Source organism: Petromyzon marinus, unplaced genomic scaffold, assembly GCF_048934315.1.
Source record: "Petromyzon marinus isolate PM22_M1 ecotype Great Lakes invasive population unplaced genomic scaffold, UKy_Petmar_22M1.pri1.0 PM_Scaffold_133, whole genome shotgun sequence".
Classification (NCBI taxonomy): domain Eukaryota; kingdom Metazoa; phylum Chordata; class Hyperoartia; order Petromyzontiformes; family Petromyzontidae; genus Petromyzon; species Petromyzon marinus.
Genome location: NW_027423095.1, coordinates 132,500 through 159,447, shown reverse-complemented (window position 1 = coordinate 159,447; position 26,948 = coordinate 132,500). Strand labels below are relative to the sequence as shown.

Here is a 26,948-nt window from a genome sequence, read left to right as displayed (position 1 = left end):
GGGGGGTTGGGGGGGTCAGCTGACGTGCCCGGCCAGTGTCGGATTCTAACCGCGTCACATCCGGCGATGACGTCACATTCGTCACAGGATAAATACACGTGACGCTCACACGCGATGCTCACACTCGAGCTTGGCTTCTGTGGCAAGATGTTGCTCCTGCATGGAGTCAAGGCGTTCTTCATATTGACCTTGATTCACATTACCGGATTGGTCGATTATAAAGGAGACAGTGCCAACTACCCGACCCCGACTCCATTGTGCACAAAGCCCTACATAGACCCACTGCCATGCGTTGTGTCACGGCTGATGGGCATTGCGATAGTGATGATGGCTGTCATCCAGATATTCCTGTGGCGTCGTTGGAGCTGTAACCTATCCGACGCCGAGCGTTACAGCGCCATGCTGTGCGAGGACAACGTGAAGCTGCGTCAAAGAACAAGCACGGTGGAAGACGACAACGCCACCCTGAGGGTGAGGGAGGCGGCGACGCGTAAGGACAATGAGGCGTTGCGCCGAGAGATGCTGCTTCAAGAGAGGGCGATGGTGCTGCATCCACAGATGCTGCATGAGGAGAGCCGGCTCGTAGAGAAGGAGAATCAACGGCTGCGTCACGAGAACGAGAAGCTGATTCGTGCCGCAGCCGTCAACGTCAGCACCTCCACCAATGTCACGGACACTCCCAACGCCGCGAACGCCAACACCAACAACGCCATCACCACGACGCCAACACCGCCGCCACTAATGCCATTGCCAAGACGAATAAACTTTCATTTTTATGGCTCAGAAACCTCTTTCATTCAACTATTTCATTTTAAAAGTTAAAAAGCCCAAATTAAAACATCACAAAGGCAAAAGACAAAGAACCCCCGCATAGCCTTCACAGACTGTTTGGACGAGGGCTGTTAGCAAGCACGTATAACCTACACGACCGCACCTCACACAAAGACAAAGATCCCCCATTTTGCCTAAACAGACTGTAGGGGCAGGTGCTGTTAGCGAGCACCTATGAAGGCCGAAATGGTACACGAGTGGGTGGGTGGCCAGCACCACGCCCGACTGCCTTTGTCTCCCCAGTGGTGATGTTTACACCGCACCAGGTACTCATTTGAGGCTGAGTCGACCTAGGGGAGGCCCGGGACCGGTTCAGATGATCGTCACTGTTGGCCGTGAGCGGGAATTGAACCCGGGTCGCCAGGTTCATAGCGCAGCGCGCTAACAGCTACACTACCGCTCACACACACATGGACACACACATGGACACACACACACGCAAGTGCCTGACTTACTAATGGGTTCTGTTCCTGAAGACCCTTCATAAGTCGAATGGTTCGTAAGTCGGGACGCGATAATTTACTGTATTTAAATGCACATACCTGTAAGTGTTATAAAATGTGTTATGGTTAAACAAAAAAGGGAAGCATTGTTTGGCAGAAAAATAACAATAATTGTACATTTGCCTGTAACACTGTAAAAAATATACTGTATGGGGAATACAACTCAAAATAAAGTTACGTGAAAATAAATTAATTCGATTTGTTTTCGTTACCTTGAGTCTAGTCACGTGGTAACACTGTGGTGGTATTGTGAGTAATGTATCACGTGGTAACACTGTGGGGGTATTTTGAGTAATGTATCACGTGGTAACACTGAGAGCCGCTTTAGGGGGTATTTGGCCTACTCTTTCACACGCTTTCCCCCACGATGTGCGACCTGCCGATCGATTAACCGCTCTAGTCGGCATGTAACAATCGCTTTTAATTCCTCGCCTAACACTCGCTCATTCGTATGACACACACGGCAACGCTCAAGTGTCCCAGCAGGCGAATGTGCTCACGTAAGGTGGAAAGCCAGGGAAGGGGGGAGGATGGGACAAGGGTGGCGACGGGTAGGCCCACGGTGGGACGCTCTGCTTCTGCTTGTGACCCTTCTTCCGTGCTCCGTGCCCACCCTTGGGTCTGCCTGGCATCTCGTAGTCGTCGGCGGAGGGGACACTCTCCTGCAGCGTCGGCGCACACACGGGAACGCACATCGGAGAGACGCTTTCGCACGATTCTGCATTCCTTAAATGACTACGGCTTAACCTCGTATAACGGACCATGCTCATGACGACAGCCCATTTATTACGAGCATAGCTGCAGTGGCGTTAATTCTCATGTCGATTCGCATACACACAGCGTCCGGGTTACCTTAACCACCCTACATATATAACGATCGTGCTCGCTGCCAAACATCCAATCATTGATGGGTTTTTCTTTTGTATTCTATGAATAATGTACACATGTACCTGCCTGTGTGTCATGTTTTAATTCAGCATTTGTTTAGGATGCCTGTTCAAATAAACCATTAGATATACACAGCGACACATTGACGCTGTCAGGTGTTTCCTCAAGGTCCAGTTTAAGTTTTTCATTCCAGGTTCGCTAGTGGTTCGTTCTAAAGAGGAAATATCTGTATTTACATAACATTACATATGGGCCTTGAAACGACGCACTGCATTGTTGGCACAGCATGTACTTCCACAATGACAGAGATCCCCCGCATAGCCTTTAACAGACTGTTGGGGCAAATGCTGTTTGAGAGCATCTATTAATGCCGGCACGGCACGCGATGGAGATGGTTGGCCAGCACAATGCTTGGCTGCCCTTGTTTCCTCAAATGTGGATATTTACACACAGCACCAGGTGACTATTTAAGGCTGAGACAACCTAGGGGAGGCACAGGAAAAGATTAGATATGAGCCACTGTTATTGGTCGAACTCAAGTCGCCGGGTTCGGGGCATAGTGCACTCAACCGCACCACCACTGTGCTTCCATTGGCACACGTAAAAGACAAAGATCTTCTTGAATTCTAAACCATTTGGCAGACGAGTCTGAAATCTGACTTAAAAATCGATCGAAATTGCCTTCATGAAACGGGTTTTCTTTATGTTTTAACTTCTCTTCAAATGCAATGCATTTGGTTCAACGCCGCTCCACAGCTTTAATTCCCCACGCAGAAAAAAATCTTCGTCTTGCCGATCAACCTACTCGTATTGTTACGCTGCAACAGAAGGGCACCTCCTCACCTCCACCCTCGGTAACAAGGCTGAAAAAAACATCGGGCTGGGTCCACGTCCTGGCGAGAGCCACGTAGCTGCCAACGTTTAGGGGTTAGGCTGCTTTTCTTCACAAATGCATCAAAAACTTCCTTTCCACCGCAATGAATGATTTATGCTATAATTTACAGCACTTCATGAAACCCTCTTGAAAGATGAAGGTCTCACCATGCCGTATTGGGTCATGGAGGGGGGGAGTTGTTTGACCATACATCGCCATTTTGGTTTGTGCAAGATGGTCAATGTGGTCCCAGGACTGGTCTTGAAAAGTTACAAGTTTAAGCCTTGGGGAGGGGGGGGGGGTCGGGTTTTTGCACCACTGGCTCAGAGTAAATGAACATTTGCCCCATTGCATGTTTTGAGCAGGAAAGGCAGCTCAACTCTCAACGAATCGATTAATCCGAATCCATCACAGCCCCGCCGCCCCGGCTCACCTTGCCGGCCCGGGACGCCGCGTCGGCGTCGCAGCTCGCGGCCGCGTCGCTCTCCCCGCCGGCGCGGGCGGCAGACTCCGCCGCTGGCGGCAGAAGATCGGCGAGCTTCAGCTCATCCTCGTTGCCGTAGCCCGTGAAGACCATGACGCACGTGCCGGGGCTGGCGTCCACCGACTTGATCGTGGCGTCGTAGACCACGCCGTCCTCGGACCAGGCAGCCTGGCACAGGTCGCCCGGCCTCCAATGGCACGCGAGAGGTTGGCACAGAGACGGGCAACGATTCACCCCGTCTAGCCGACGCGTGCCACTGGAGCAAGCGCTGTTGGCACACCTACGAAGGACGGCATGGCGCAAGAAGGCGGCAATGCGGCCAGCACCACGCCTGGCTGCCTCGAGTCTCCACAAAGTAAACCGCTGTAGTCTGCGCTCCACCAACGGAAGAAAAGCAAAAGTACATTAACTCTCTCCTGAAGAGCTCCCGTGGCTGGAAGACCTCGACATTGGCATTTAGCTGAGGAAAATTGCCATCCGCAGGACTGTGTATGCTTACGTACAATTTGTGTTCCTTGTTCTCAGTGTTGTCGCAGCGGGGAACACACAAAGGGACCGTTTGGCTAACCATCAAACTTTTGGCTCGCACTTTCAGATGCGCTTCTGCGGCCATCTGGAACGCTCTTCCTTTCCGATATTAGGAAGCCACTGGAGCTACGCACTTTTACATCTAGACTGAAAACTAATATCTTTAGAAGTGCTTTTTGTGATCAGATTCTTGTACTTCCCCCGCACCTCTGACTAGCGCGGTTGGCTATGTACGGTGCGAAACGTCGTGAGAATTTTAGTGTTTTATTTTTATTATTTTATTATTTCCCTTCTACGTGACTTTACCGAAAGAACCAAGAATATGGTGCGAAAGTAGTTCAACATACATACATGAGAATCTTTATTTAGACTGGAGGAATTCGATGAGCTATGAAGCTCATTTTCACAGATGGTCCAGAATGGGGAGGTCAGCAAGGTACAACAGCAAACAATACAAATGAAATGATAGGAGTGAAAAATAAAGAAAATGGTTAGCAAGTCACTAAATATAAAAAAAAGAATTTATTAATTACGGGGATCCGATTTATCAAGCTTGGGCAAGGCAGCAAAAAACAACAAAACAGTCCCAGGCCACACCGAGATAACACCACACAGTAGTAGTATCTCAATAAAATGGCACATTAACACTGAGCTCGCATCTGGCTACAGCTCCAAATGGCTCACATGGTGGAGCCTAAACAGACTGAGAGTGGATTTCGGCAGAAGCAACTCTCTCACGAAATCATGGGGGGTTTCTACGCAAAAGAAGAAATTGCTTATGATAATATGGCTTTCCCCTTTCTGGCAATAAAACAGAAAGGGGAAAACCCTATTATCATAATTTAATACTGGCAAAGGAGGTCTCATGAAATAATTTGCTTGTCGGGAGAAGCAAACCTCATGGACCTTCTCCCTGAGATTTCCCTGTAGCACAACAATGCCAAACACCAGAAGCGGTGGCCTGTGAAGAATATTGGGGAAAGGCCAATATAGGTTGGACAGCAGACACGACAAAGCGGACAACTATTAACATCACGCAAGTAATGGTCAAAGTTATGAATCACATTTGCAAATAAACGTGACAGCCACATCCAGAGCACCAGTAATCTTCTGCTTCAGGATATTTACCTTGTCGGAGGGCGACACGCTGCTCCTCTTGTGCCGTCTCCGTGTCTTCGCCCGCTTGTTCACGGACTTTGTCTCCCCGTAGGTCTTGGGGCTCTCGCAAGTGCGGTGCCATTTTTGAGCGCTGTCTGAAAGAACACGGTCGGTTAGTTGAGGTTGGTTGGGTTTCGTGTGGCCATGGCCATATACACTGACGAAGTCACGGGCCGTAGGTAACCCACCCCTGCTCTAAGACGTGTAGGACCGGGTGTCTAGACCTGCTTCTGTACATACACGTACTACTTTGGAACGGCTCGTACAGTGTTGCCAACTCAGCAATTTTGTTGCTCGATTTAGAGGCATTTTTGGGGGTTTACCAAGCGACCAAATTTGAGTGACTTTCTGGGATAATTTTGAGGATTTAGAAGCAATTCCCGCTGCGTATGAATGTACGCCATTACATGACATTTAAAATGGCTCATCGACTCAAAAAAGCGCGCTCTTAGAAATCCTACGTCACTTTGCTATGGCACAGTGTCGAGTGCCATTTATTATAACTAGTCTAGGCATAATGCAGCCTTATTGAGTTAGCAACAATGCTGTCAAACCACTGTGTGCCCATTTTCCCCATTCATATTTGTGGCTGACATGTTTCCAACCTGCGCACGTATCACTGTGCACGTTCTCTGCCGCCTGGTGAGGAAGTTCGTTTAGACAAAAACAGTCAAATCAACTTGAGCAAGGCGCTTACCATCGAATGATAACACAGTACTCGAAGGTGTGCGCATGTTGAATTTATTTCGCATCGTACGTAGCCAATCATGCTAATCGGAGGTGTGGGGGAAGGAGAACAAAAATGTAGCCGTAAAGAAATTAGTTTTGTAACCACTGGTGGTGCACGTGACACACGAAGTGTGTTATTCATAATAAAGGTTTTTGGGTTAGATCGCGTTTATTTATAAATGTGTCGTAACCCTCCACCACCCGACACGGCCAATCAGCAAAGAAAAGTGTCACGTTGACAAAAGACAAATAATTCACTACTTTTGTCAACGTGACACTTTTCTTTGCTGATTGGCCGTGTCGGGTGGTGGAGGGTTACGACACATTTATAAATAAACGCGATCTAACCCAAAAACCTTTATTATGAATAATATTGGTCGCGAAAGCCTACGTGTTAAACTGAAGTGTGTTATATTGTCGGGCTTTCCCGGGTATCCCTTGCAACAAGTGTTGTGTCTCAAGATGTAAATATAACCATGTACACGCACACAGAGATACGAAGTGCACAAGTACACACAGACAAGCGATACAAAGACAAAGACCCCCCCCTTATAGCCTTAACAGACTGTTGGGGCAAGTGCTGTTAGCGAGCACCTATGAAGGCCGGCATAGCACACGAGGGGGTGGGTGGCCAGCACCACGCCCGGCCGCCTGTCTCCACAGTGGCGATGTTTACACACCGCGCCTGGTCCTCATTTGTGGCTGAGTCAACCTAGGGGAGGCCCAGGACCGGTTGAGCTCACATCCAAAGTCGGAGACACTCACCTTGAAGGACGTGACGGCTTTGTCATACGCCTTGATGAGCGCTGCGTCATGCCAAATGTCAGAATCGTCACTCTACACAGGACACACAACCACCACCACCATCACCACCACGACCCTTTTGAGTCGACATCGACCGCACGCGGCACGCTCAGCACGTGCTACGCTCAACACGCGGCACGTGCGACGCTCAGCACGCGGCACGCTCAGCACGCGGCACGCTCAGCACGCGGCACGCTCAGCACGCGGCACGCTCAGCACGTGCCACACGCTCAGCACGTACCACGCTCAGCACGCGGCACGTGCCGCACGTGGCACGCTCAGCACGCGGCACGTGCTGAGCGTGCCACGTGCGGCGTGCGGCGCGTGCCACGCTCAGCACGCGGCACGCTCAGCACGCGGCACGCTCAGCACGCGGCACGCTCAGCACGTGGCACGCTCAGCACGCGGCACACGCTCGGCACGCGGCCCACGCTCAGCACGTGCCACACGCTCAGCACGTGGCACGCTCAGCACGTGCCACACGCTCAGCACGCGGCACGCTCAGTACGCGGCACGCTCAGCACGCGGCACGCTCAGCACGCGGCGAGACCCACGGCGTTCCCCGACACCCGGAGCGCTGTGCGAGAGAAGTGACGTCCGTCCACTGCAGTACCAGGGCGCGGCGCAGTGCGGCGCTTGTATTGACCATACTTCACCACGCTGGTACCAGAGCGGGTCTGTGAATGCGGGCGAGTGAAGGCTCGAGTTCCGTACAGTGCTGACACACACGCAATTTGCAGGTTAATTGAATGCAAGTACACCGTCGAAACTGATAGCAAGAGGAAATAATATACCGAGCCAGTGGTAGAAATTCTTCATTTCGAGGGCGGCGAGCGGTGACTCGCATATGACCACCGCTGTTGATTCGCCACAAAGTAGTGCACTGTTGACTTCATTCACACCGCACTGTAGTGTCACTGTACAATGCACGTAAGCCCAACCGTGCACGCGCAGACAGCGCTGTACACGCGTACCGTGCGAACATATCGTTAACAACATAACGTCAATAACACAACAACATAACGTCAATAACATAACGTCAATAACATAACGTCAATAACACAACATAACGTCAATAACATAACGTCAACAACATAACGTCAATAGCATAACGTCAACAACATAACGTCAATAACATAACGTCAACAACATAACGTCAATAGCATAACGTCAATAACACAACATAACGTCAATAACACAACAACATAACGTCAACAACACAACGTCAATAACATAACGTCAACAACATAACGTCAATAACATAACGTCAATAGCATAACGTCAATAACACAACATAACGTCAATAACATAACGTCAACAACATAACGTCAATAACATAACGTCAATAACATAACGTCAACAACATAACGTCAATAACAACGTCTTCATTCTGCTTCGCGGTGCACAGCATACAGAAGAAGTGCATCCGACAGCCACGACTCTACTGACGCCACCCACTCTCACCAACCCACACTGAGCAGGCGAGGTGAAGTATGGTCAAGTTAATAAACCCCACGGGGTGTGCAGAGGCCCTCGTATAGCAGTGGACGCGTGGAGCACAAAGAGGAGGGGGTATGGGAGAGGAGGAGGAGCGGGCGCGACTTGTCCATCACCTGCCCCTTCTGGTAGACGACGTCTCCCCGCGACACGGCCATGGACGATGGCGCGAGCGAGCGAGCCCGCAAAGAGGCCCCCCAGGAGCTTTGAAACCTCGCAGGAGAAGCGCGCGACTGAAGGTGGTGGTGGTGGTTGTTGTTGTTGGCGGTGGTGGTGGTGAAGCCAAGCCGGCCGGTTCCCTTACGTAACGAACACAGCAGCAGCAAGGAGACACGCTGCTTTAGCTGGGTGTTGTTTATCGGAGCTTATCGAAGGCCGCCTCTCTCGCTGCCTCCGAGTGAAGGGAGCGCGCGCCCCAAGTGCGCCCTGAACGCCGCCACCGCAAACCTGCGACTCGCCGCCGGCGGCCATCTTACGCAAGGGAAGCGTCGCCCCCCGCTGTGAATGGGAAAGCCGGCGATGGGCGTCATCAACACGTCACCACTTCACCTCCCCAGGAAGAAACGGGACACGGGGATTGGGCCAAAGCGGGAAACTCTTCCCTGTGTAAGATAGCCGACAGGAACGCGTACACCGCGGCAGAGCTACGGACCCCGCCCCCTCCTCCCCATCTCCCCCCCCGCCATTATCCTCCCCGCTACCGCTATAGGCGCTGCGCGAGACGCCGCGTGATAAAAATGTTTTATGATTAATTAGGGCGCAACCTCGGTCTGTGACGTAACAAACATAATTGTTGGGGGCGGTGTCAGCTGACGTCACTGGCAGGTATCGAATTTCTAAGCGCGTCACATCCGCGCGTCACATCCGCGCGTCACATCCGGCGATGACGTTGCAATCATCACAGGCTAAATACACGTGACGCTCGCACGTGACGCTCACAAGTCCCACTGGCTCCTCGCTGGCAACACGCGTGGTCAAGATGGTGCTGCTGTATGGGGTCAAGGCGTTTGTCATGTTGACCTTGATTCACATTACCGGATTGGTTGGTTATAAAGGAGACAGTGCCAACTACCCGACCCCGACTCCATTGGTCACACAGCCCAACATAGACCCCTTGCCATGCGTTGTGTCACAGCAGCTCATGGCCGTTGCGATAGTGATGATGGCTGTGATCGAGATATTCCTGTGGCGACGTTGGAGCTGTAACCTATCCAACACCGAGCGTTACAGCGCCATGCTGTGCGAGGAAAACATGAAGCTGTGTCAAAGAAGAAGCACGGTGGAAGACGACAACGCATTCCTCAGGTTCAGGGAGGCGGAGACGCGTAAAGACAATGAGGCGTTGCGTCTAGAGATACTGCTTCGGGAGAACGCAATGGTGCTGAATCCACAGATGCTGCGTGAAAAGAACTGGCTCGTAAAGAAGGAGAATCAACGGCTGCGTCACGAGAACGAGAAGCTGATTCGTGCCGCAGCCGCCCACGCCGCCACGGCCAACGTCACCGCCAATGCCGCGGACGCTCCCACCGCCGCGAACGCCGACGCCGATGACGCCACCACCGCCGCTATCACGACTAACGAGGAGACCTCCTTTGCTGCCACGGCCAACACCACATCGTCCACCAATGCCTCAGACGCTCCCACCGCCTCGAACGCCGACGCTGATGACGCTACCGCCTCCATCGCCGCCACTGACACCCCCACCGCCAACGTCACCAACAAGACCAAGAAGCTTAAATTTCGATGTCTCAGAAACTTCTTTCGGAAACGCTTCAATTTGATACGTTTAAGAGCCCGAATAAAAACATCACCCACATAGAGGCAAAAGACAAAGGACCCCCGTATAGCCTTAAAAGACTGTTTGGATAATGGCTGTTAGCAAGGACGTATGACGTACACGACCACTCCTCACACACACATGGACGCACACACACGCACGTGCCTGACTTACTAATGGCTTCTGTTCCTGATGACCCTTCGTAAGCCGCATGGTTTGTCAGTCGGGAAGCAATAATGTACTGTATTTAAATGCACATATCCGTCGTTGTCATAAAATGTGTTATGGGAAGCACTGTTAAGCTTATAAATAAGAATTATTGTATATTTGCATGTAACACTCTAAAAAATGTACTGTATGGTAAATACAACTTAAAATAAAGTAACATAAAAAGAAATTCGTTTTGTTTTCGTTACCTTGAGTCCTGATGCTGGCTTGGTTGTGTAGGAGAAATTAATTGTTAATTAAAATAATTTTGATTTAAAGCTTTGGTGACTGCAGTAATTCATATTCTTAGCTCTTTCGGTAAAGTCACGTTGAAGGGAAACAATAATAAAATATATGTAAAATAAAATTCTCACGACGTTGACTGCAACACAAACGGCAAGAAACATTTGAAAAAATGTTTTTTGCCGTTGGTTTTCACACCTGATGATGACTACTTGTGTTGCAGTCGAAACGTCGTGATAATTTTATTGTTTTATATATATTTTATTGTTTTATTGTTTCCCTTCAACGTGACTTTACCAAAAGAACCAAGAATATGAATCACTGCAGTCACGAAAGCTTTAAATAAAAATAAAGGTTTTGTTTTGGGTCGCGTAAATATCAATGCGTCGTGAAACCCGCACAAGTTATGCATATTCCCATTTTTCTCCAGTCCGTGCATCCTCCCTCACGCACTTAGCCAGCTCGTTGTAGGCAACTTTTATTTTACACTCGAACTAATCTGGAGCTGTGCCCTCTACCAGAAGAAACTCGACTCCCAGAGACCACTCTCGGTTGATGGTGGTGAAGAAGCCAAGGCTGTCGATCCCTTACGTAATTAACAGCAACGCGTACACCGCGGCAGCGCTCCCGACCCCCCTACCGTCCCCCCACCCCCCACCGTTATCCTCTCCGCTACCGCTAGGGGCGCTGCACGAAAAACCACGCGAGTCAAAATAAATAAATAAGGCGCACCTCGGTCTGACATCACAGACCCCATGTTTTTGGGGGGTTGGGGGGGTCAGCTGACGTGCCCGGCCGGTGTCGGATTCTAACCGCGTCACATCCGGCGATGACGTCACATTCGTCACAGGATAAATACACGTGACGCTCACACGCGATGCTCACACTCGAACTTGGCTTCTGTGGCAAGATGTTGCTCCTGCATGGAGTCAAGGCGGTCGTCATATTGACCTTGATTCACATTACCGGATTGGTCGATTATAAAGGAGACAGTGCCAACTACCCGACCCCGACTCCATTGTGCACAAAGCCCTACATAGACCCGCTGCCATGCGTTGTGTCACGGCTGATGGGCATTGCGATAGTGATGATGGCTGTGATCCAGATATTCCTGTGGCGTCGTTGGAGCTGTAACCTATCCGACGCCGAGCGTTACAGCGCCATGCTGTGCGAGGACAACGTGAAGCTGCGTCAAAGAACAAGCACGGTGGAAGACGACAACGCCACCCTGAGGGTGAGGGAGGCGGCGACGCGTAAGGACAATGAGGCGTTGCGTCGAGAGATGCTGCTTCAGGAGAGGGCGATGGTGCTGCATCCACAGATGCTGCATGAGGAGAGCCGGCTCGTAGAGAAAGAGAATCAACGGCTGCGTCACGAGAACGAGAAGCTGATTCGCGCCGCAGCCGTCAACGTCAGCACCTCCACCAATGTCACGGACACTCCCAACGCCGCGAACGCCAACACCAACAACGCCATCACCACGACGCCAACACCGCCGCCACTAATGCCATTGCCAAGACGAATAAACTTTAATTTTTATGGCTCAGAAACCTCTTTCATTCAACTCTTTCATTTTAAAAGTTAAAAAGCCCGAATTAAAACATCACACACAAAGGCAAAAGACAAAGAACCCCCGCATAGCCTTCACAGACTGTTTGGACAAGGGCTGTTAGCAAGGACGTATAACCTACACGACCGCTCCTCACACAAAGACTGTAGGGGCAAGTGCTGTTAGCGAGCACCTAATAAGGCCGGAACGGTACACGAGTGGGTGGGTAGCCAGCACCACGCCCGACTGCCTTTGCCTCCCCAGTGGCGATGTTTACACCGCACCAGGTACTCATTTGAGGCTGAGTCGACCTAGGGGAGGCCCGGGACCGGTTCAGATAATCGTCACTGTTGGCCGCGAGCGGGAATTGAACCCGGGTCGCCAGGATCATAGCGCAGCGCGCTAACAGCTACACTATCGCTCACACACACATGGACACACACATGGACACACACACAAGTGGCTGACTTACTAATGGGTTCTGTTCCTGAAGACCCTTCATAAGTAGAATGGTTCTTAAGTCGGGACGAGATAATTTACTGTATTTAAATGCACATACCTGTAAGTGTTATAAAATGTGTTATGGTTAAACAAAAAAGGGAAGCATTGTTAGGCATAAAAATAACAATAATTGTACATTTGCCTGTAACACTGTAAAAAATATACTGTATGGGGAATACAACTCAAAATAAAGTTACGTGAAAATAAATTAATCCGATTTGTTTTCGTTACCTTGAGTCTAGTCACGTGGTAACACTGTGGTGGTATTGTGAGTAATGTATCACGTGGTAACACTGTGGGGGTATTGTGAGTAATGTATCATGTGGTAACACTGAGAGCTGCTTTAGGGGGTATTTGGCCTACTCTTTCACACGCTTTCCCCCAAGATGTGCGACCTGCCGATCGATTAACCGCTCTAGTCGGCATGTAACAATCGCTTTTAATTCCTCGCCTAACAACAGTCGCTCATTCGTATGACACACACGGCAACGCTCAAGTGTCCCACCAGGCGAATGTGCTCACGTAAGGTGGAAAGCCAGGGAAGGGGGGAGGATGGGACAAGGGTGGCGACGGGTAGGCCCACGGTGGGACGCTCTGCTTCTGCTTGTGACCCTTCTTCCGTTCTCCGTGCCCACCCTTGGGTCTGCATGGCATCTCGTAGTCGTCGGCGGAGGGGGCACTCTCCTGCGGCGTCGGCGCACACACGGGAACGCACATCGGAGAGACGCTTTCGCGCGATTCTGCATTCCTTAAATGACTACGGCTTGACCTCGTATAACGGACCGTGCTCATAACGACAGCCCGTTTATTACGAGCATAGCTGCAGTGGCGTTAATTCTCGTGTCGATTCGCATACTTCCACACAGCGTCCGGGTTACCTTAGCCACCCTACATATATAACGATCATGCTCGCTGCCAAACATCCAATCATTGATGGGTTTTTCTTTTGTATTCTATGAATAATGTACACATGTACCTGCCTGTACGTCATGTTTTAATTTAGTATTTGTTTAGGATGCCTGTTCAAATAAACCATTAGATATACACAGCGACACATTGACGCTGTCACGTGTTTCCTCAAGGTCCAGTTTAAGTTTTCATTCCAGGTTCGCTAGTGGTTCGTTCTAAAGAGGTAATATCTGTATTTACATAACATTACATATGGGCCTTGAAACGACGCACTGCATTGTTGGCACAGCATGTACTTCCACAATGACAGAGATCCCCCGCATAGCCTTTAACAGACTGTTGGGGCAAATGCTGTTTGAGAGCATCTATTAATGCCGGTACAGCACGCTATGGAGATGGTTGGCCAGCACAATGCTTGGCTGCCCTTGTTTCCTCAAATGTGGATATTTACACAGCACCAGGTGACTATTTAAGGCTGAGACAACCTAGGGGAGGCACAGGAAAAGATTAAATATTAGCCACTGTTATTGGTCGAACTCAATTCGCCGGGTTCGGGGCGTAGTGCACTCAACCGCACCACCACTGTACTTCCATTGGCACACATAAAAGACAAAGATCTTCTAGAATTCTAAACCATGTGGCAGACGAGTTTGTCATCTGACTTAAAAATCGATCAAAATTGCCTTCAAGAAACGGGTTTTCTTTATGTTTTTACTTCTCTTCAAATGCAACGCATTTGGTTCAACGACGCTCCACAGCTTTAATTCCCCACGCGGAAAAAAATCTTCGTCTTGCCAATCAACCTACTCGTATTGTTACGCTCCAACAGAAGGGCACCTCCTCACCTCCACCCTCGGTAACACGGCTGAATAAAACATCGGGCTGGGTCAACGTCCTGGCGAGAGCCACGTAGCTGCCAACGTTTAGGGGTTAGGCTGCTTTTCTTCACAAATGTATCAAAAACTTCCTTTCCACCGCAATGAATGATTTATGCTATAATTTACAGCCCTTTATGAAACCCTTTTGACAAATGAAGGTCTCACCATGCAGTATTGGGTCATGGGGGGGAGTTGTTTGACCATACATCGCTATTTTGGTTTGTGCAAGATGGTCAATGTGGTCCCAGGACTGGTCTTGAAAAGTTACAAGTTTAAGCCTTGGGGGAGAGGGGGGGGGGGGTCGGGTTTTTGCACCACTGGCTCAGAGCAAATGAACATTTGCCCCATTGCATGTTTTGAGCAGGAAAGGCAGCTCAACTCTCAACGAATCCATTCATCCGAATCCATCACAGCCCCGCCGCCCCGGCTCACCTTGCCAGCCCGGGACGCCGGGTCGGCGTCGCAGCTCGCGGCCGCGTCGCTCTCCCCGCCGGCGCCGGCGGCAGACTCCGCCGCTGGCGGCAGAAGATCGGAGAGCTTCAGCTCATACTCGTTGCCGTAGCCCGTGAAGACCACGACGCACGTGCCGGCGCTGGCTTCCACCGACTTGATTGTGGCGTCGTAGACCACGCCATCCTCGGACCAGGCAGCCTGGCACAGGTCGCCCGGCCTCCAATGGCACGCGAGAGGTTGGCACAGAGACGGGCAACGATTGACCCCGTCTAGCCGACGCGTGCCACTGGAGCAAGCGCTGTTGGCACACCTACGAAGGACGGCAAGGCGCAACAAGGCGGCGATGCGGCCAGCACCACGCCTGGCTGCCTCAAATCTCCACAAAGTAAACCGCTGTAGTCTGCGCTCCACCAACGGAAGAAAAGCAAAACTACATTAACTCTCTCCTGAAGAGCTCCCGTGGCTGGAAGACCTCGACATCGGCATTTAGCTGAGGAAAATTGCCATCCGCAGGACTGTGTATGCTTACGTACGATTTGTGTTCCTTGTTCTCAGTGTCGTTGCAGCGGGGAACACTCAAAGGGACCGTTTGGCTAACCATAAAACTTTTGGCTCGATTTTTCACTGTGCACTTTCAGATGCGCTTCTGCGGCCATCTGGAACGCTCTTCCTTTCCGATATTAGGAAGCCACTGGAGCTACGCACTTTTACATCTAGACTGAAAACTAATTTCTTTAGAAGTGCTTTTTGTGTTCAGTTTCTTGTACTTCCCCCGCACCTCTGACTAGCGCGGTTGGCTATGTACGGTGCGAAACGTCGTGAGAATTTTAGTGTTTTATTTTTATTATTTCCCTTCTACGTGACTTTACCGAAAGAACCAAGAATATGGTGCGAAAGCAGTTCAACATACATACATGAGAATCTTTATTTAGACTGGAGGAATTCGATGAGCTATGAAGCTCATTTTCACAGATGGTCCAGAATGGGGAGGTCAGCAAGGTACAACAGCAAAAAATACAAATGAAATGATAGGAGTGAAAAATAAAGAAAATGGTTAGCAAGTCACTAAATATAAAAAAAGAATTTATTAATTACGGGAGTCCGATTTATCAAGCTTGGGCAAGGCAGCAAAAAACAACAAAACAGTCCCAGACCACACCGAGATAACACCACACAGTAGCAGTCTCTCAATAAAATGGCACATTAACACTGAGCTCGCATCTGGCTACAGCTCCAAATGGCTCACACGGTGGAGCCTAAACAGACTGAGAGTGGATTTCGGCAGAAGCAACTCTCTCACGATATCATGGGGGATTTCTACTGTTGTATATGCCCCCCTTTCCATCTTAATATTAACAAGTAATTTTTCAATACATATAGATACATATTTCTATTGTTTCTTTTAATTTTAATAATGAATAAAAACACCAAACCAGGCCTCAGCATGGCATGTGGAGGTCATATTTACCTTGACCCACTAACACGATTTTGACGTTCAGAGCCCTCCCAGGGTCAGAGGGAGCAGATAGAGAGCAGAGCGCAGCGGATTGCAAGGGGCTGACGTAAACACAAAGCCAGGGTCACTGGGAGGTTGCGTTAGCCTAGGTCTAGTTAAGTCAAAAAAGCTAATTGGTTCTACATTACTATCAAAGTAACTTAAAGTCGGAATTTAACGACAGGGTAGGCTAAAGTTATTGATCTTCACACCCACTTCAATTGAACCCTGCCACAAGCTACGTCAATGTAACCATCACCCGTCTATTAATTTAATATGAAATGTATTTCCATATTTTTATAATTTCTATACGACTTGACCCGAAACGTATAACAATCAGGTTTTCCTAAGTCAACATAAATGCTCTAGCCTCCACCCATACGCAAATAATAAGCAGGGTTAAAGAGTAGAGAGGAAAAGAAATGCAAGCGCACAGCAAAACTGCAACGTAAGCAAAGGGCGATGTTAAACCCAGGGTCGGAGAGAAAGGGAAATCCCGGCCGTCTTTGTATCCCTGCAGCGCGGGGTAGGAGTGTGTATACGCTTGGGGAAACACGAGTCAAACACCACAACGAGAAGCTGACTCAGACCTTGGATTGATACAGAATCATAACTGTGGAACTCTGATGAAATGAAATGTTAACTTAAAACTGTTTAACCATTTCTTTGTGCGTCGGTGAAAGTCGGAGGGAATATCGCCCCTCCCTCCAGGTTGTGCACCCAGACAGAGAGGCGCCTTCGAGACAATTTATAACATTTGATTGTTTTACTTGTGGGTTTTATGGTAGGAGTATGACAACGGAATATACCGTGGGTGATGCACAAGGACACACACTGACACACGTACGGACACACACGGACACAGATACATACGGACAAATCATGACACAGCAAAAATCGAAAGAAACCCCGCCTTGTGGGCAGGATCCAAGTGAAGGGATTTTTGGGCATAAAAAGAGGATCCTGAGCATTGAAACCTCAGTTCGACCGGGGCGGGGGGTCGGCTCACCAGGGTTCGACCGGGGGGTCGACTCTCGGGAGACAGTTCGACTCGGAGGAGCAACTCGGAAGAGTTCGACAGGAGTGGGTCGGCTCACCAGAGTTCGACCGGGGGGGGGGTCGGCTCACCAGAGTTCGACCGGGGGGTCGACTCTCGGGAGACAGTTCGACTCGGAGGAGCAACTCGGAACAGTTCGACCGGAGGGGGTCGGCTCACCAGAGTTCGACCAGTGGGTCGACTCTCGGGAGACAGTTTGACTCGGAGGTCGGAACTCGGGGAGTTCGACCAGGGGGGTCGGAACTCGGGGCGGTTTGACACGGGAGAGAGTTCGACCAGTGGGTCAGCTCAGGAGCAGTCCAATCGGGAACGAGAGCAACAGGTCGCCAGCCGGCGAGCTGCAGAGCAGGGGGCGGCGAGCAGAAGCCAAAGTGGCCCCGTCGCTACCCACTGACGTTGGCAAGACTCGCAGGGTAGTGAGGCGTCCCCTAGTGTGATTTCCAAGAGCTGAAAGACAGAGTATTGCTGAAAGATTATTCTACATTGAGTCCAGCTGCAGAGCGACCGACGCACCAAGCAAGAGCTTCTGCAAACCAGAGCAAGAGCACGTGCGACTTGAGTCATCCAGCAGTGGAGAAAAACCTGCTTTCAGCAAACCAGCAACGAGCACGTTCGAGTTCTCCACCCAGAGAGAGGGAGCGTGCCGATGCAGCTCATCCAACAGCGGAGAGAAACTGCTGTCAGCGAACCAGCACAAGCGTGATCGCGCAGCTCATCCAGCAGTGGAGAGAGGTGTCCACTGAGCAGAACTGAGAGCGATCAAGCAACTCTCCCCCGTGGACAGAGGCTGGCTGCTGCGTGGAGGAGGGCGGCGATACGTATGATGCACTCCCACACACCTCACCGCTCTAAAGGGAGCGAGGCTACTTCTCCTACAAGCGATGCCAACTTCAGCGTATGGCAACAAAAAAATAATTAATTCCAAACACTGACTATTCAAAACAATTCATATCACTCAAACATACACAGGTCCTTAACCAGAAGCGAACACTCAAGTCCGTGAACCATCTGGCTGTGGAAGCATCGATCGTGTGATAACAGTCCGTCATTTATAAGTATATTCATAATTTCCCTCTTTAATATTTTGTTTTGGACTGTACTTCTAATCGCATAAGTTACCAACCGATCCATCAATACGAATTAACCCTTGGCACCTTCGCCACGGAGCTACGCTCCCGGGGAGGAATCGTGCTAAACCGATTTTCTGATCATACAATCTTATTCACGAATTAATTAATTAATCTCCCGTGAGATAACACGTTCCGCCGCATACCCTCACACTAAGCCATTTCGGTAATCTTATAGTCTGTCCGGTGGATCTATTGTTACATTTATGCCTTTGGAAATAATAACTGTTTTATTGTCTTTTTATATGAATACCGTTGCATGTTAATCAATCGCCTGTGATCATGTGCTGACCATTTCAAGCATAATGATCGTTCATATTATAATGTATAAGCTTTTGTGTAGCATAGCATTTGCATGTCCTGACTCTCTCTCTCACTAACAGCAATCGCTTTATGCGGGGTCCATGTGTTATCAAAGTGAAATCGTACAGTCGTTGATGATACTGTTTTGATACCGTGTGGATACCGTGTTGAAGTTCCGAGATTGAGAGTTCACATACATATTATAGTTAAGGTTTAATTAGAAAATAAATTGATTAATACAGAAGTGGTCGTGTGATTCTTTCCTGAAATTTTTGCATAAAACCTGTATCCTGCGATGAGATATGAACTCGGGAACCTAAACTATAAACACACCAATCCACACTCATTAAACTAAAGCGAACGATATGAACATAGGACCTAAAATATGAACACTCGGGGAGTGTTAAAGCGAGAATCATTGTATTATGCTGATCAATAATACGAAGTTAGACAACGAGGCCGAATGATTGCGTTATCCTGATTGATAACCCCACCTCGTCAACGAGGCGGGGCCTGATTATCAAAAAGGCTATCATTAACACAACCACACCCACTCGTATAAATTAATACGATTACCTCTCTAATTAGCATAGTTACATGCATAATTACACGAATTAGCATAATTTCGGATTAATTTTGCAAATTTCGACTTTCATTTAATTTTAATAATTTTTCATCAATTTTCACACACCCACATATACAACACTACGCAAAAGAAGAAGTTGATTATGATAATATGGCTTTCCCCTTTCTGGCAATAAAACAGAAAGGGGAAAACCCTATTATCATAATTTAATACTGGCAAAGGAGGTCTCATGAAATAAGTTGCTTGTCAGGAGAAGCAAACCTCATGGACCTTCTCCCTGAGATTACTGCAACACTACAATGCCAAACACCAGAAGCGTTGGCCTGTGAAGAATATTGGTGAAAGACCAATATAGGTTGGACAGCAGACACGACAAATCGGACAACTATTAACATCACGCAGGTAATGGTCAAAGCTATAAATCACATTTGCAAATAAACGTGACAGCCACATCCAGAGCACCACTAATCTTCTACTTCAGGATATTTACCTTGTCGGAGGGCAACACGCTGCTCCTCTTGTGCCGTCTCCGTGTCTTCGCCCGCTTGTTCACGGACTTTGTCTCCCCGTAGGTCTTGGGGGCTCTCGCAAGTGGCGGTGCCATTTTTGAGCGCTGTCTGAAAGAACACGGTCGGTTAGTTGAGGTTGGTTGGGTTTCGTGTGGCCACGGCCATATACACTGACGTAGTCACGGGCCGTAGGTAACCCACCCCTGCTCTAAGACGTGTAAGACCGGGTGTCTCGATCTGCTTCTGTACATACACGTACTACTTTTGAACGGCTCGTAGAGTGTTGCCAACTCAGCAATTTTGTTGCTCGATTTAGAGGCATTTTTGGGGGTTTACCAAGCGACCAAATTTGAGTGACTTTCTGGGATAATTTTGAGGATTTAGAAGCAATTCCCGCTCGTATGAATGTACGCATTCACATGACATTTAAAATGGCTCATCGACTCAAAAAAGCACGCTCTTAGAAATCCTACGTCACTTTGCTATGGCACAGTGTCGAGTGCCATTTATTATAACTAGTCTAGGCATAATGCAGCCTTATTGAGTTAGCAACAATGCTGTCAAACCACTGTGTGCCCATTTTCCCCATTCATATTTGTGGCTGACATATTTCCAACCTGCGCATGCATCACTGTGCACGTTCTCCGCCGCCTGGTGAGGAAGTTCGTTTAGACAAAAACAGTCAAATGAACTTGAGCAAGGCGCTTACCATCGAATGATAACACAGTACTCGAAGGTGTGCGCATGTTGAATTTCTTTCGCATCGTACGTAGCCAATGATGCTAATCGGAGGTGTGGGGGAAGGAGAACAAAAATGTAGCCGTGAAGAAATAAGTTTTGTAACCACTGGTGGTGCACGTGACACACGAAGTGTGTTATATTGTCGGGCTTTCCCGAGTATCCCTTGCAACAGGTGTGTTGTGTCTCAAGGTGTAAATATAACCATGTACACGCACACAGAGATACGAAGTGCACAAGTACACACAGACAAGTGATACAAAGACAAAGACCCCCCCTTTATTGCCTTAACAGACTGTTGGGGCAAGTGCTGTTAGCGAGCACCTATGAAGGCCGGCATAGCACACGAGGGGGTGGGTGGCCAGCACCACGCCCGGCCGCCTTTGTCTCCACAGTGGCGATGTTTACACACCGCGCTTGGTCCTCATTTGTGGCTGAGTCAACCTAGGGGAGGCCCAGGACCGGTTGAGCTCAGCCAGAGTCGGAGACACTCACCTTGAAGGACGTGACGGCTTTGTCATACGCCTTGATGAGCGCTGTGTCGTCCCAAATGTCAGAATCGTCACTCTACACAGGGCACACAACCACCACCACCATCACCACCACGACCTTTTTGAGTCGACATCGACCACACGCGGCACGCTCAGCACGCGGCACGCTCAGCACGCGGCACGCTCAGCACGCGGCACGCTCAGCACGCGGCACGCTCAGCACGCGGCACGCTCCACGCTCAGCACGTGCCACACGCTCAGCACGTGCCACGCTCAGCACGCGGCACGTGCTGAGCGTGCCACGTGCGGCGTGCGGCGCGCGGCACGCTCAGCACGCGGCACGCTCGGCACGCGGCACGCTCGGCACGTGGCACGCTCAGCACGCGGCACACGCTCGGCACGCGGCACACGCTCAGCACGTGCCACACGCTCAGCACGTGGCACGCTCAGCACGCGGCGAGACCCACGGCGTTCCCCCACACCCGGAGCGCTGTGCGAGAGAAGTGACGTCCGTCCACTGCAGTACCAGGGCGCGGCGCATTGCGGCGCTTGTATTGACCATACTTCACCGAGCTGGTACCAGAGCGGGTCTGTGAATGCGGGCGAGTGAAGGCTCGAGTTCCGTACAGTGCTGACATACACGCAATTTGCAGGTTAATTGAATGCAAGTACACCGTCGAAACTGATAGCAAGAGGAAATTATATACCGAGCCAGTGGTATAAAATCCTCATTTCGAGGGCGGCGAGCGGCGACTCGCATATGACCACCGCTGTTGATTCGCCACAAAGTAGTGCACTGTTGACTTCATTCACACCGCACTGTAGTGTCACTGTACAATGCACGTAAGCCCAACAGTGCACGCGCAGACAGCGCTGTACACGCGTACCGTGCGAACATAACGTCAACAACATAACGTCAACAACATAACGTCAACAACATAACGTCAATAACATAACGTCAATAACATAACGTCAACAACATAACACAACATAACGTCAACAACATAACGTCAATAACACAACATAACGTCAATAACACAACATAACGTCAATAACACAACATAACGTCAATAACACAACAACATAACGTCAATAGCATAACAACATAACGTCAACATAACGTCAATAACACAACAACATAACGTCAATAACACAACAACATAACGTCAATAACATAACGTCAATAACATAACGTCAACAACATAACGTCAATAGCATAACGTCAATAACAACGTGTTCATTCTGCTTCGCGGTGCACAGCATACAGAAGTGCATCCGACAGCCACGACTCTACTGACGCTACCCCCCACTCTCACCAACCCGCACTGAGCAGGCGAGGTGAAGTATGGTCAAGTTAATAAACCCACGGGGTGTGCAGAGGCCCTCGTCCAGCAGTGGACGCGTGGAGCACAAAGAGGAGGGGGTATGGGAGAGGAGGAGGAGCGGGCGCGACTTGTCCATCACCTGCCCCTTCTGGTAGACGACGTCTCCCCGCGACACGGCCATGGACGATGGCGCGAGCGAGCGAGCGAGCCCGCAAAGAGGCCCCCCAGGAGCTTTGAAACCTCGCAGGAGAAGCGCGCGACTGAAGGTGGTGGTTGTTGTTGGCGGCGGGGGTGGTGGTGAAGCCAAGCCGGCCGGTTCCCTTACGTAACGAACACAACAGCAGCAGCAGCAAGGAGACACGCTACTTTAGCTGGGTGTTGTTTATCGGAGCTTATCGAAGGCCGCCTCTCTCGCTGCCTCCGAGTGAAGGGAGCGCGCGCCCCATGTGCGCCCTGAACGCCGCCACCGCAAACCTGCGACTCGCCGCCGGCGGCCATCTTACGCAAGGGAAGCGTCGCCCCCCGCAGTGAATGGGAAAGCCGGCGATGGGCGTCATCAACACGTCACCACTTCACCTCCCCACTCCCCACGAAGAAACGGGACACTGGGATTGGGCCAAAGCGGGAAACTCTTCCCTGTGTAAGATGGCCGACAGGAACGCGTACACCGCGGCAGCGCTACGGACCGCGCCCCCTCCTCCCCGTCTCCCCCTCCGCCATTATCCTCCCCGCTACCGCTATAGGCGCTGCGCGAGACGGCGCGCGATAAAAATGTTTTATGATTAATTAGGGCGCAACCTCGGTCTGTGACGTAACAAACATAATTGTTGGGGGCGGTGTCAGTTGACGTCACTGGCAGGTATCGAATTTCTAAGCGTCACATCCGCGCGTCACATCCGGCGATGACGTCGCAATCGTCACAGGCTAAATACACGTGACGCTCGCACGTGACGCTCACAAGTCCCACTGGCTCCTCGCTGGCAACACGCGTGGTCAAGATGGTGCTGCTGTATGGGGTCAAGGCGCTTGTCATGTTGACCTTGATTCACATTACCGGATTGGTTGGTTATAAAGCAGACAGTGCCAACTACCCGACCCCGACTCCATTGGTCACACAGCCCAACATAGACCCCTTGCCATGCGTTGTGTCACAGCAGCTCATGGCCGTTGCGATAGTGATGATGGCTGTGATCGAGATATTCCTGTGGCGACGTTGGAGCTGTAACCTATCCAACACCGAGCGTTACAGCGCCATGCTGTGCGAGGAAAACATGAAGCTGTGTCAAAGAAGCACGGTGGAAGACGACAACGCATTCCTCAGGTTCAGGGAGGCGGAGACGCGTAAAGACAATGAGGCGTTGCGTCTAGAGATACTGCTTCGGGAGAACGCAATGGTGCTGAATCCACAGATGCTGCGTGAAAAGAACTGGCTCGTAAAGAAGGAGAATCAACGGCTGCGTCACGAGAACGAGAAGCTGATTCGTGCCGCAGCCGCCCACGCCGCCACGGCCAACGTCACCGCCAATGCCGCGGACGCTCCCACCGCCACGAACGCCGACGCCGATGACGCCACCACCGCCGCTATCACGACTAACGAGGATACCTCCTTTGCTGCCACGGCCAACACCACATCGTCCACCAATGCCTCAGACGCTCCCACCGCCTCGAACACCGACGCTGATGACGCTACCGCCTCCATCGCCGCCACTGACACCCCCACCGCCAACGTCACCAACAAGACCAAGAAGCTTAAATTTCGATGTCTCAGAAACTTCTTTCGGAAACGCTTCAATTTGACACGTTTAAGAGCCCGAATAAAAACATCACCCACATAGAGGCAAAAGACAAAGGACCCCCGTATAGCCTTAACAGACTGTTTGGATAATGGCTGTTAGCAAGGACGTATGACGTACACGACCACTCCTCACACACACATGGACGCACACACACGCACGTGCCTGACTTACTAATGGGTTCTGTTCCTGATGACCCTTCGTAAGCCGCATGGTTTGTCAGTCGGGAAGCAATAATGTACTGTATTTAAATGCACATATCCGTCGGTGTCATAAAATGTGTTATGGGAAGCACTGTTAAGCTTATAAATAAGAATTATTGTATATTTGCATGTAACACTCTAAAAAATGTACTGTATGGTAAATACAACTTAAAATAAAGTAACATAAAAATAAATTCGTTTTGTTTTCGTTACCTTGAGTCCTGATGCTGGCTTGGTTGTGTAGGAGAAATTAATTGTTAATTAAAATAATTTTGATTTAAAGCTTTGGTGACTGCAGTAATTCATATTCTTAGCTCTTTCGGTAAAGTCACGTTGAAGGGAAACAATAAAATATATGTAAAATAAAATTCTCACGACGTTTCGACTGCAACACAAACGGCAAGAAACATTTGAAAAAATGTTTTTTGCCGTTGGTTTTCACACATGATGACTACTTGTGTTGCAGTCGAAACGTCGTGAGAATTTTATTGTTTTATATATATTTTGTTTTGTTTCCCTTCAACGTGACTTTACCAAAAGAACCAAGAATATGAATCACTGCAGTCACGAAAGCTTTAAATAAAAATAAAGGTTTTGTTTTGGGTCGCGTAAATATCAATGCGTCGTGAAACCCGCACAAGTTATGCATATTCCCAGTTGTTTTCTCCAGTCGTGCATTCTCCCTCACGCACTTAGCCAGCTCGTTGTAGGCAACTTTTATTTTACACTCGAACTAATCTGGAGCTGTGCCCTCTACCAGAAGAAATTCGACTCCCAGAGACCACTCTCGGTTGATGGTGGTGAAGAAGCCAAGGCTGTCGGTCCCTTACGTAATTAATACTGCAACAACAAGGAGACACGTGAGTTGGTTGTCATTGGTGGTTATTGGCAGTGGAAGGCCGCGTGTCTTGCTGCCTCAGAGAGAAGAGAAAGGCGCTGGAATGCGACGAGAAAAAAAACTGACCTGCAACTTCAAACTCGCAAACGATTGTCACCAGCGGCCATCTTACGTGAGGGAAGCGTCGCCCGTTGTTGTTAACGGGAAAGCCGACGATGACGTCATCAACACGCGCGCCCCCCCTTCACCTCTCCGTCCCCCCCACGCCGTGAGGGGACACAGGGATTGGCAAAAGCGAGAAACTTTTCCGTGTAAGATGGCCGACAGCAACGCGTACACCGCGGCATCGCTCCCGACCCCCTACCGTCCCCCCACCCCTCACCGTTATCCTCCCCGCTACCGCTAGGGGCGCTGCACGAAAAACCGCGCGAGTTAAAATAAATAAATAAGTAGGGCGCACCTCGGTCTGTGACATCACAGACCCCATGTTTTTGGGGGGTTGGGTGGGTCAGCTGACGTGCCCGGCCGGTGTTGGATTCTAACCACGTCACATCCGGCGATGACGTCACATTCGTCACAGGATAAATACACGTGACGCTCACACGCAATGCTCACACTCGAGCTTGGCTTCTGTGGCAAGATGTTGCTCCTGCATGGAGTCAAGGCGTTCGTCATATTGACCTTGATTCACATTACCGGATTGGTCGATTATAAAGGAGACAGTGCCAACTACCCGACCCCGACTCCATTGTGCACAAAGCCCTACATAGACCCACTGCCATGCGTTGTGTCACGGCTGATGGGCATTGCGATAGTGATGATGGCTGTCATCCAGATATTCCTGTGGCGTCGTTGGAGCTGTAACCTATCCGACGCCGAGCGTTACAGCGCCATGCTGTGCGAGGACAACGTGAAGCTGCGTCAAAGAACAAGCACGGTGGAAGACGACAACGCCACCCTGAGGGTGAGGGAGGCGGCGACGCGTAAGGACAATGAGGCGTTGCGTCGAGAGATGCTGCTTCAGGAGAGGGCGATGGTGCTGCATCCACAGATGCTGCATGAGGAGAGCCGGCTCGTAGAGAAGGAGAATCAACGGCTGCGTCACGAGAACGAGAAGCTGATTCGTGCCGCAGCCGTCAACGTCAGCACCTCCACCAATGTCACGGACACTCCCAACGCCGCGAACGCCAACACCAACAACGCCATCACCATGACGCCAACACCGCCGCCACTAATGCCATTGCCAAGACGAATAAACTTTCATTTTTATGGCTCAGAAACCTCTTTCATTCAACTATTTCATTTTAAAAGTTAAAAAGCCCAAATTAAAACATCACAAAGGCAAAAGACAAAGAACCCCCGCATAGCCTTCACAGACTGTTTGGACAAGGGCTGTTAGCAAGGACGCATAACCTACATGACCGCTCCTCACACAAAGACAAAGATCCCCCATTTTGCCTAAACAGACTGTAGGGGCAGGTGCTGTTAGCGAGCACCTATGAAGGCCGAAATGGTACACGAGTGGGTGGGTGGCCAGCACCACGCCCGACTGCCTTTGTCTCCCCAGTGGTGATGTTTACACCGCACCAGGTACTCATTTGAGGCTGAGTCGACCTAGGGGAGGCCCGGGACCGGTTCAGATAATCGTCACTGTTGGCCGTGAGCGGGAA

General features: G+C 50.1%; 1 protein-coding gene across 2 annotated transcripts in view; it reads right to left on the bottom strand.

Moving 5' to 3' along the window:
* LOC142922647 (uncharacterized) overlaps nt 1–26,948 on the bottom strand; it is a 64,231-nt gene that overhangs the window by 34,789 nt on the left and 2,494 nt on the right. The window contains exons 1-5 of one of the 2 annotated variants that reach the window (XM_076063473.1): nt 22,584–22,718; nt 21,124–21,195; nt 19,872–19,998; nt 13,096–13,257; nt 5,237–5,361 (exon numbers count right to left, since the gene is read on the bottom strand). In XM_076063473.1, coding sequence (XP_075919588.1) covers nt 5,237–5,361; nt 13,096–13,257; nt 19,872–19,998; nt 21,124–21,195; nt 22,584–22,625 — 528 coding nt within the window. In that variant the 5' untranslated portion in view covers nt 22,626–22,718. Of the gene's footprint in view, nt 1–5,236; nt 5,362–13,095; nt 13,258–19,871; nt 19,999–21,123; nt 21,196–22,583; nt 22,719–26,948 lie in introns of those variants that run through there. The other variant, XM_076063472.1, reaches the window with a different exon arrangement.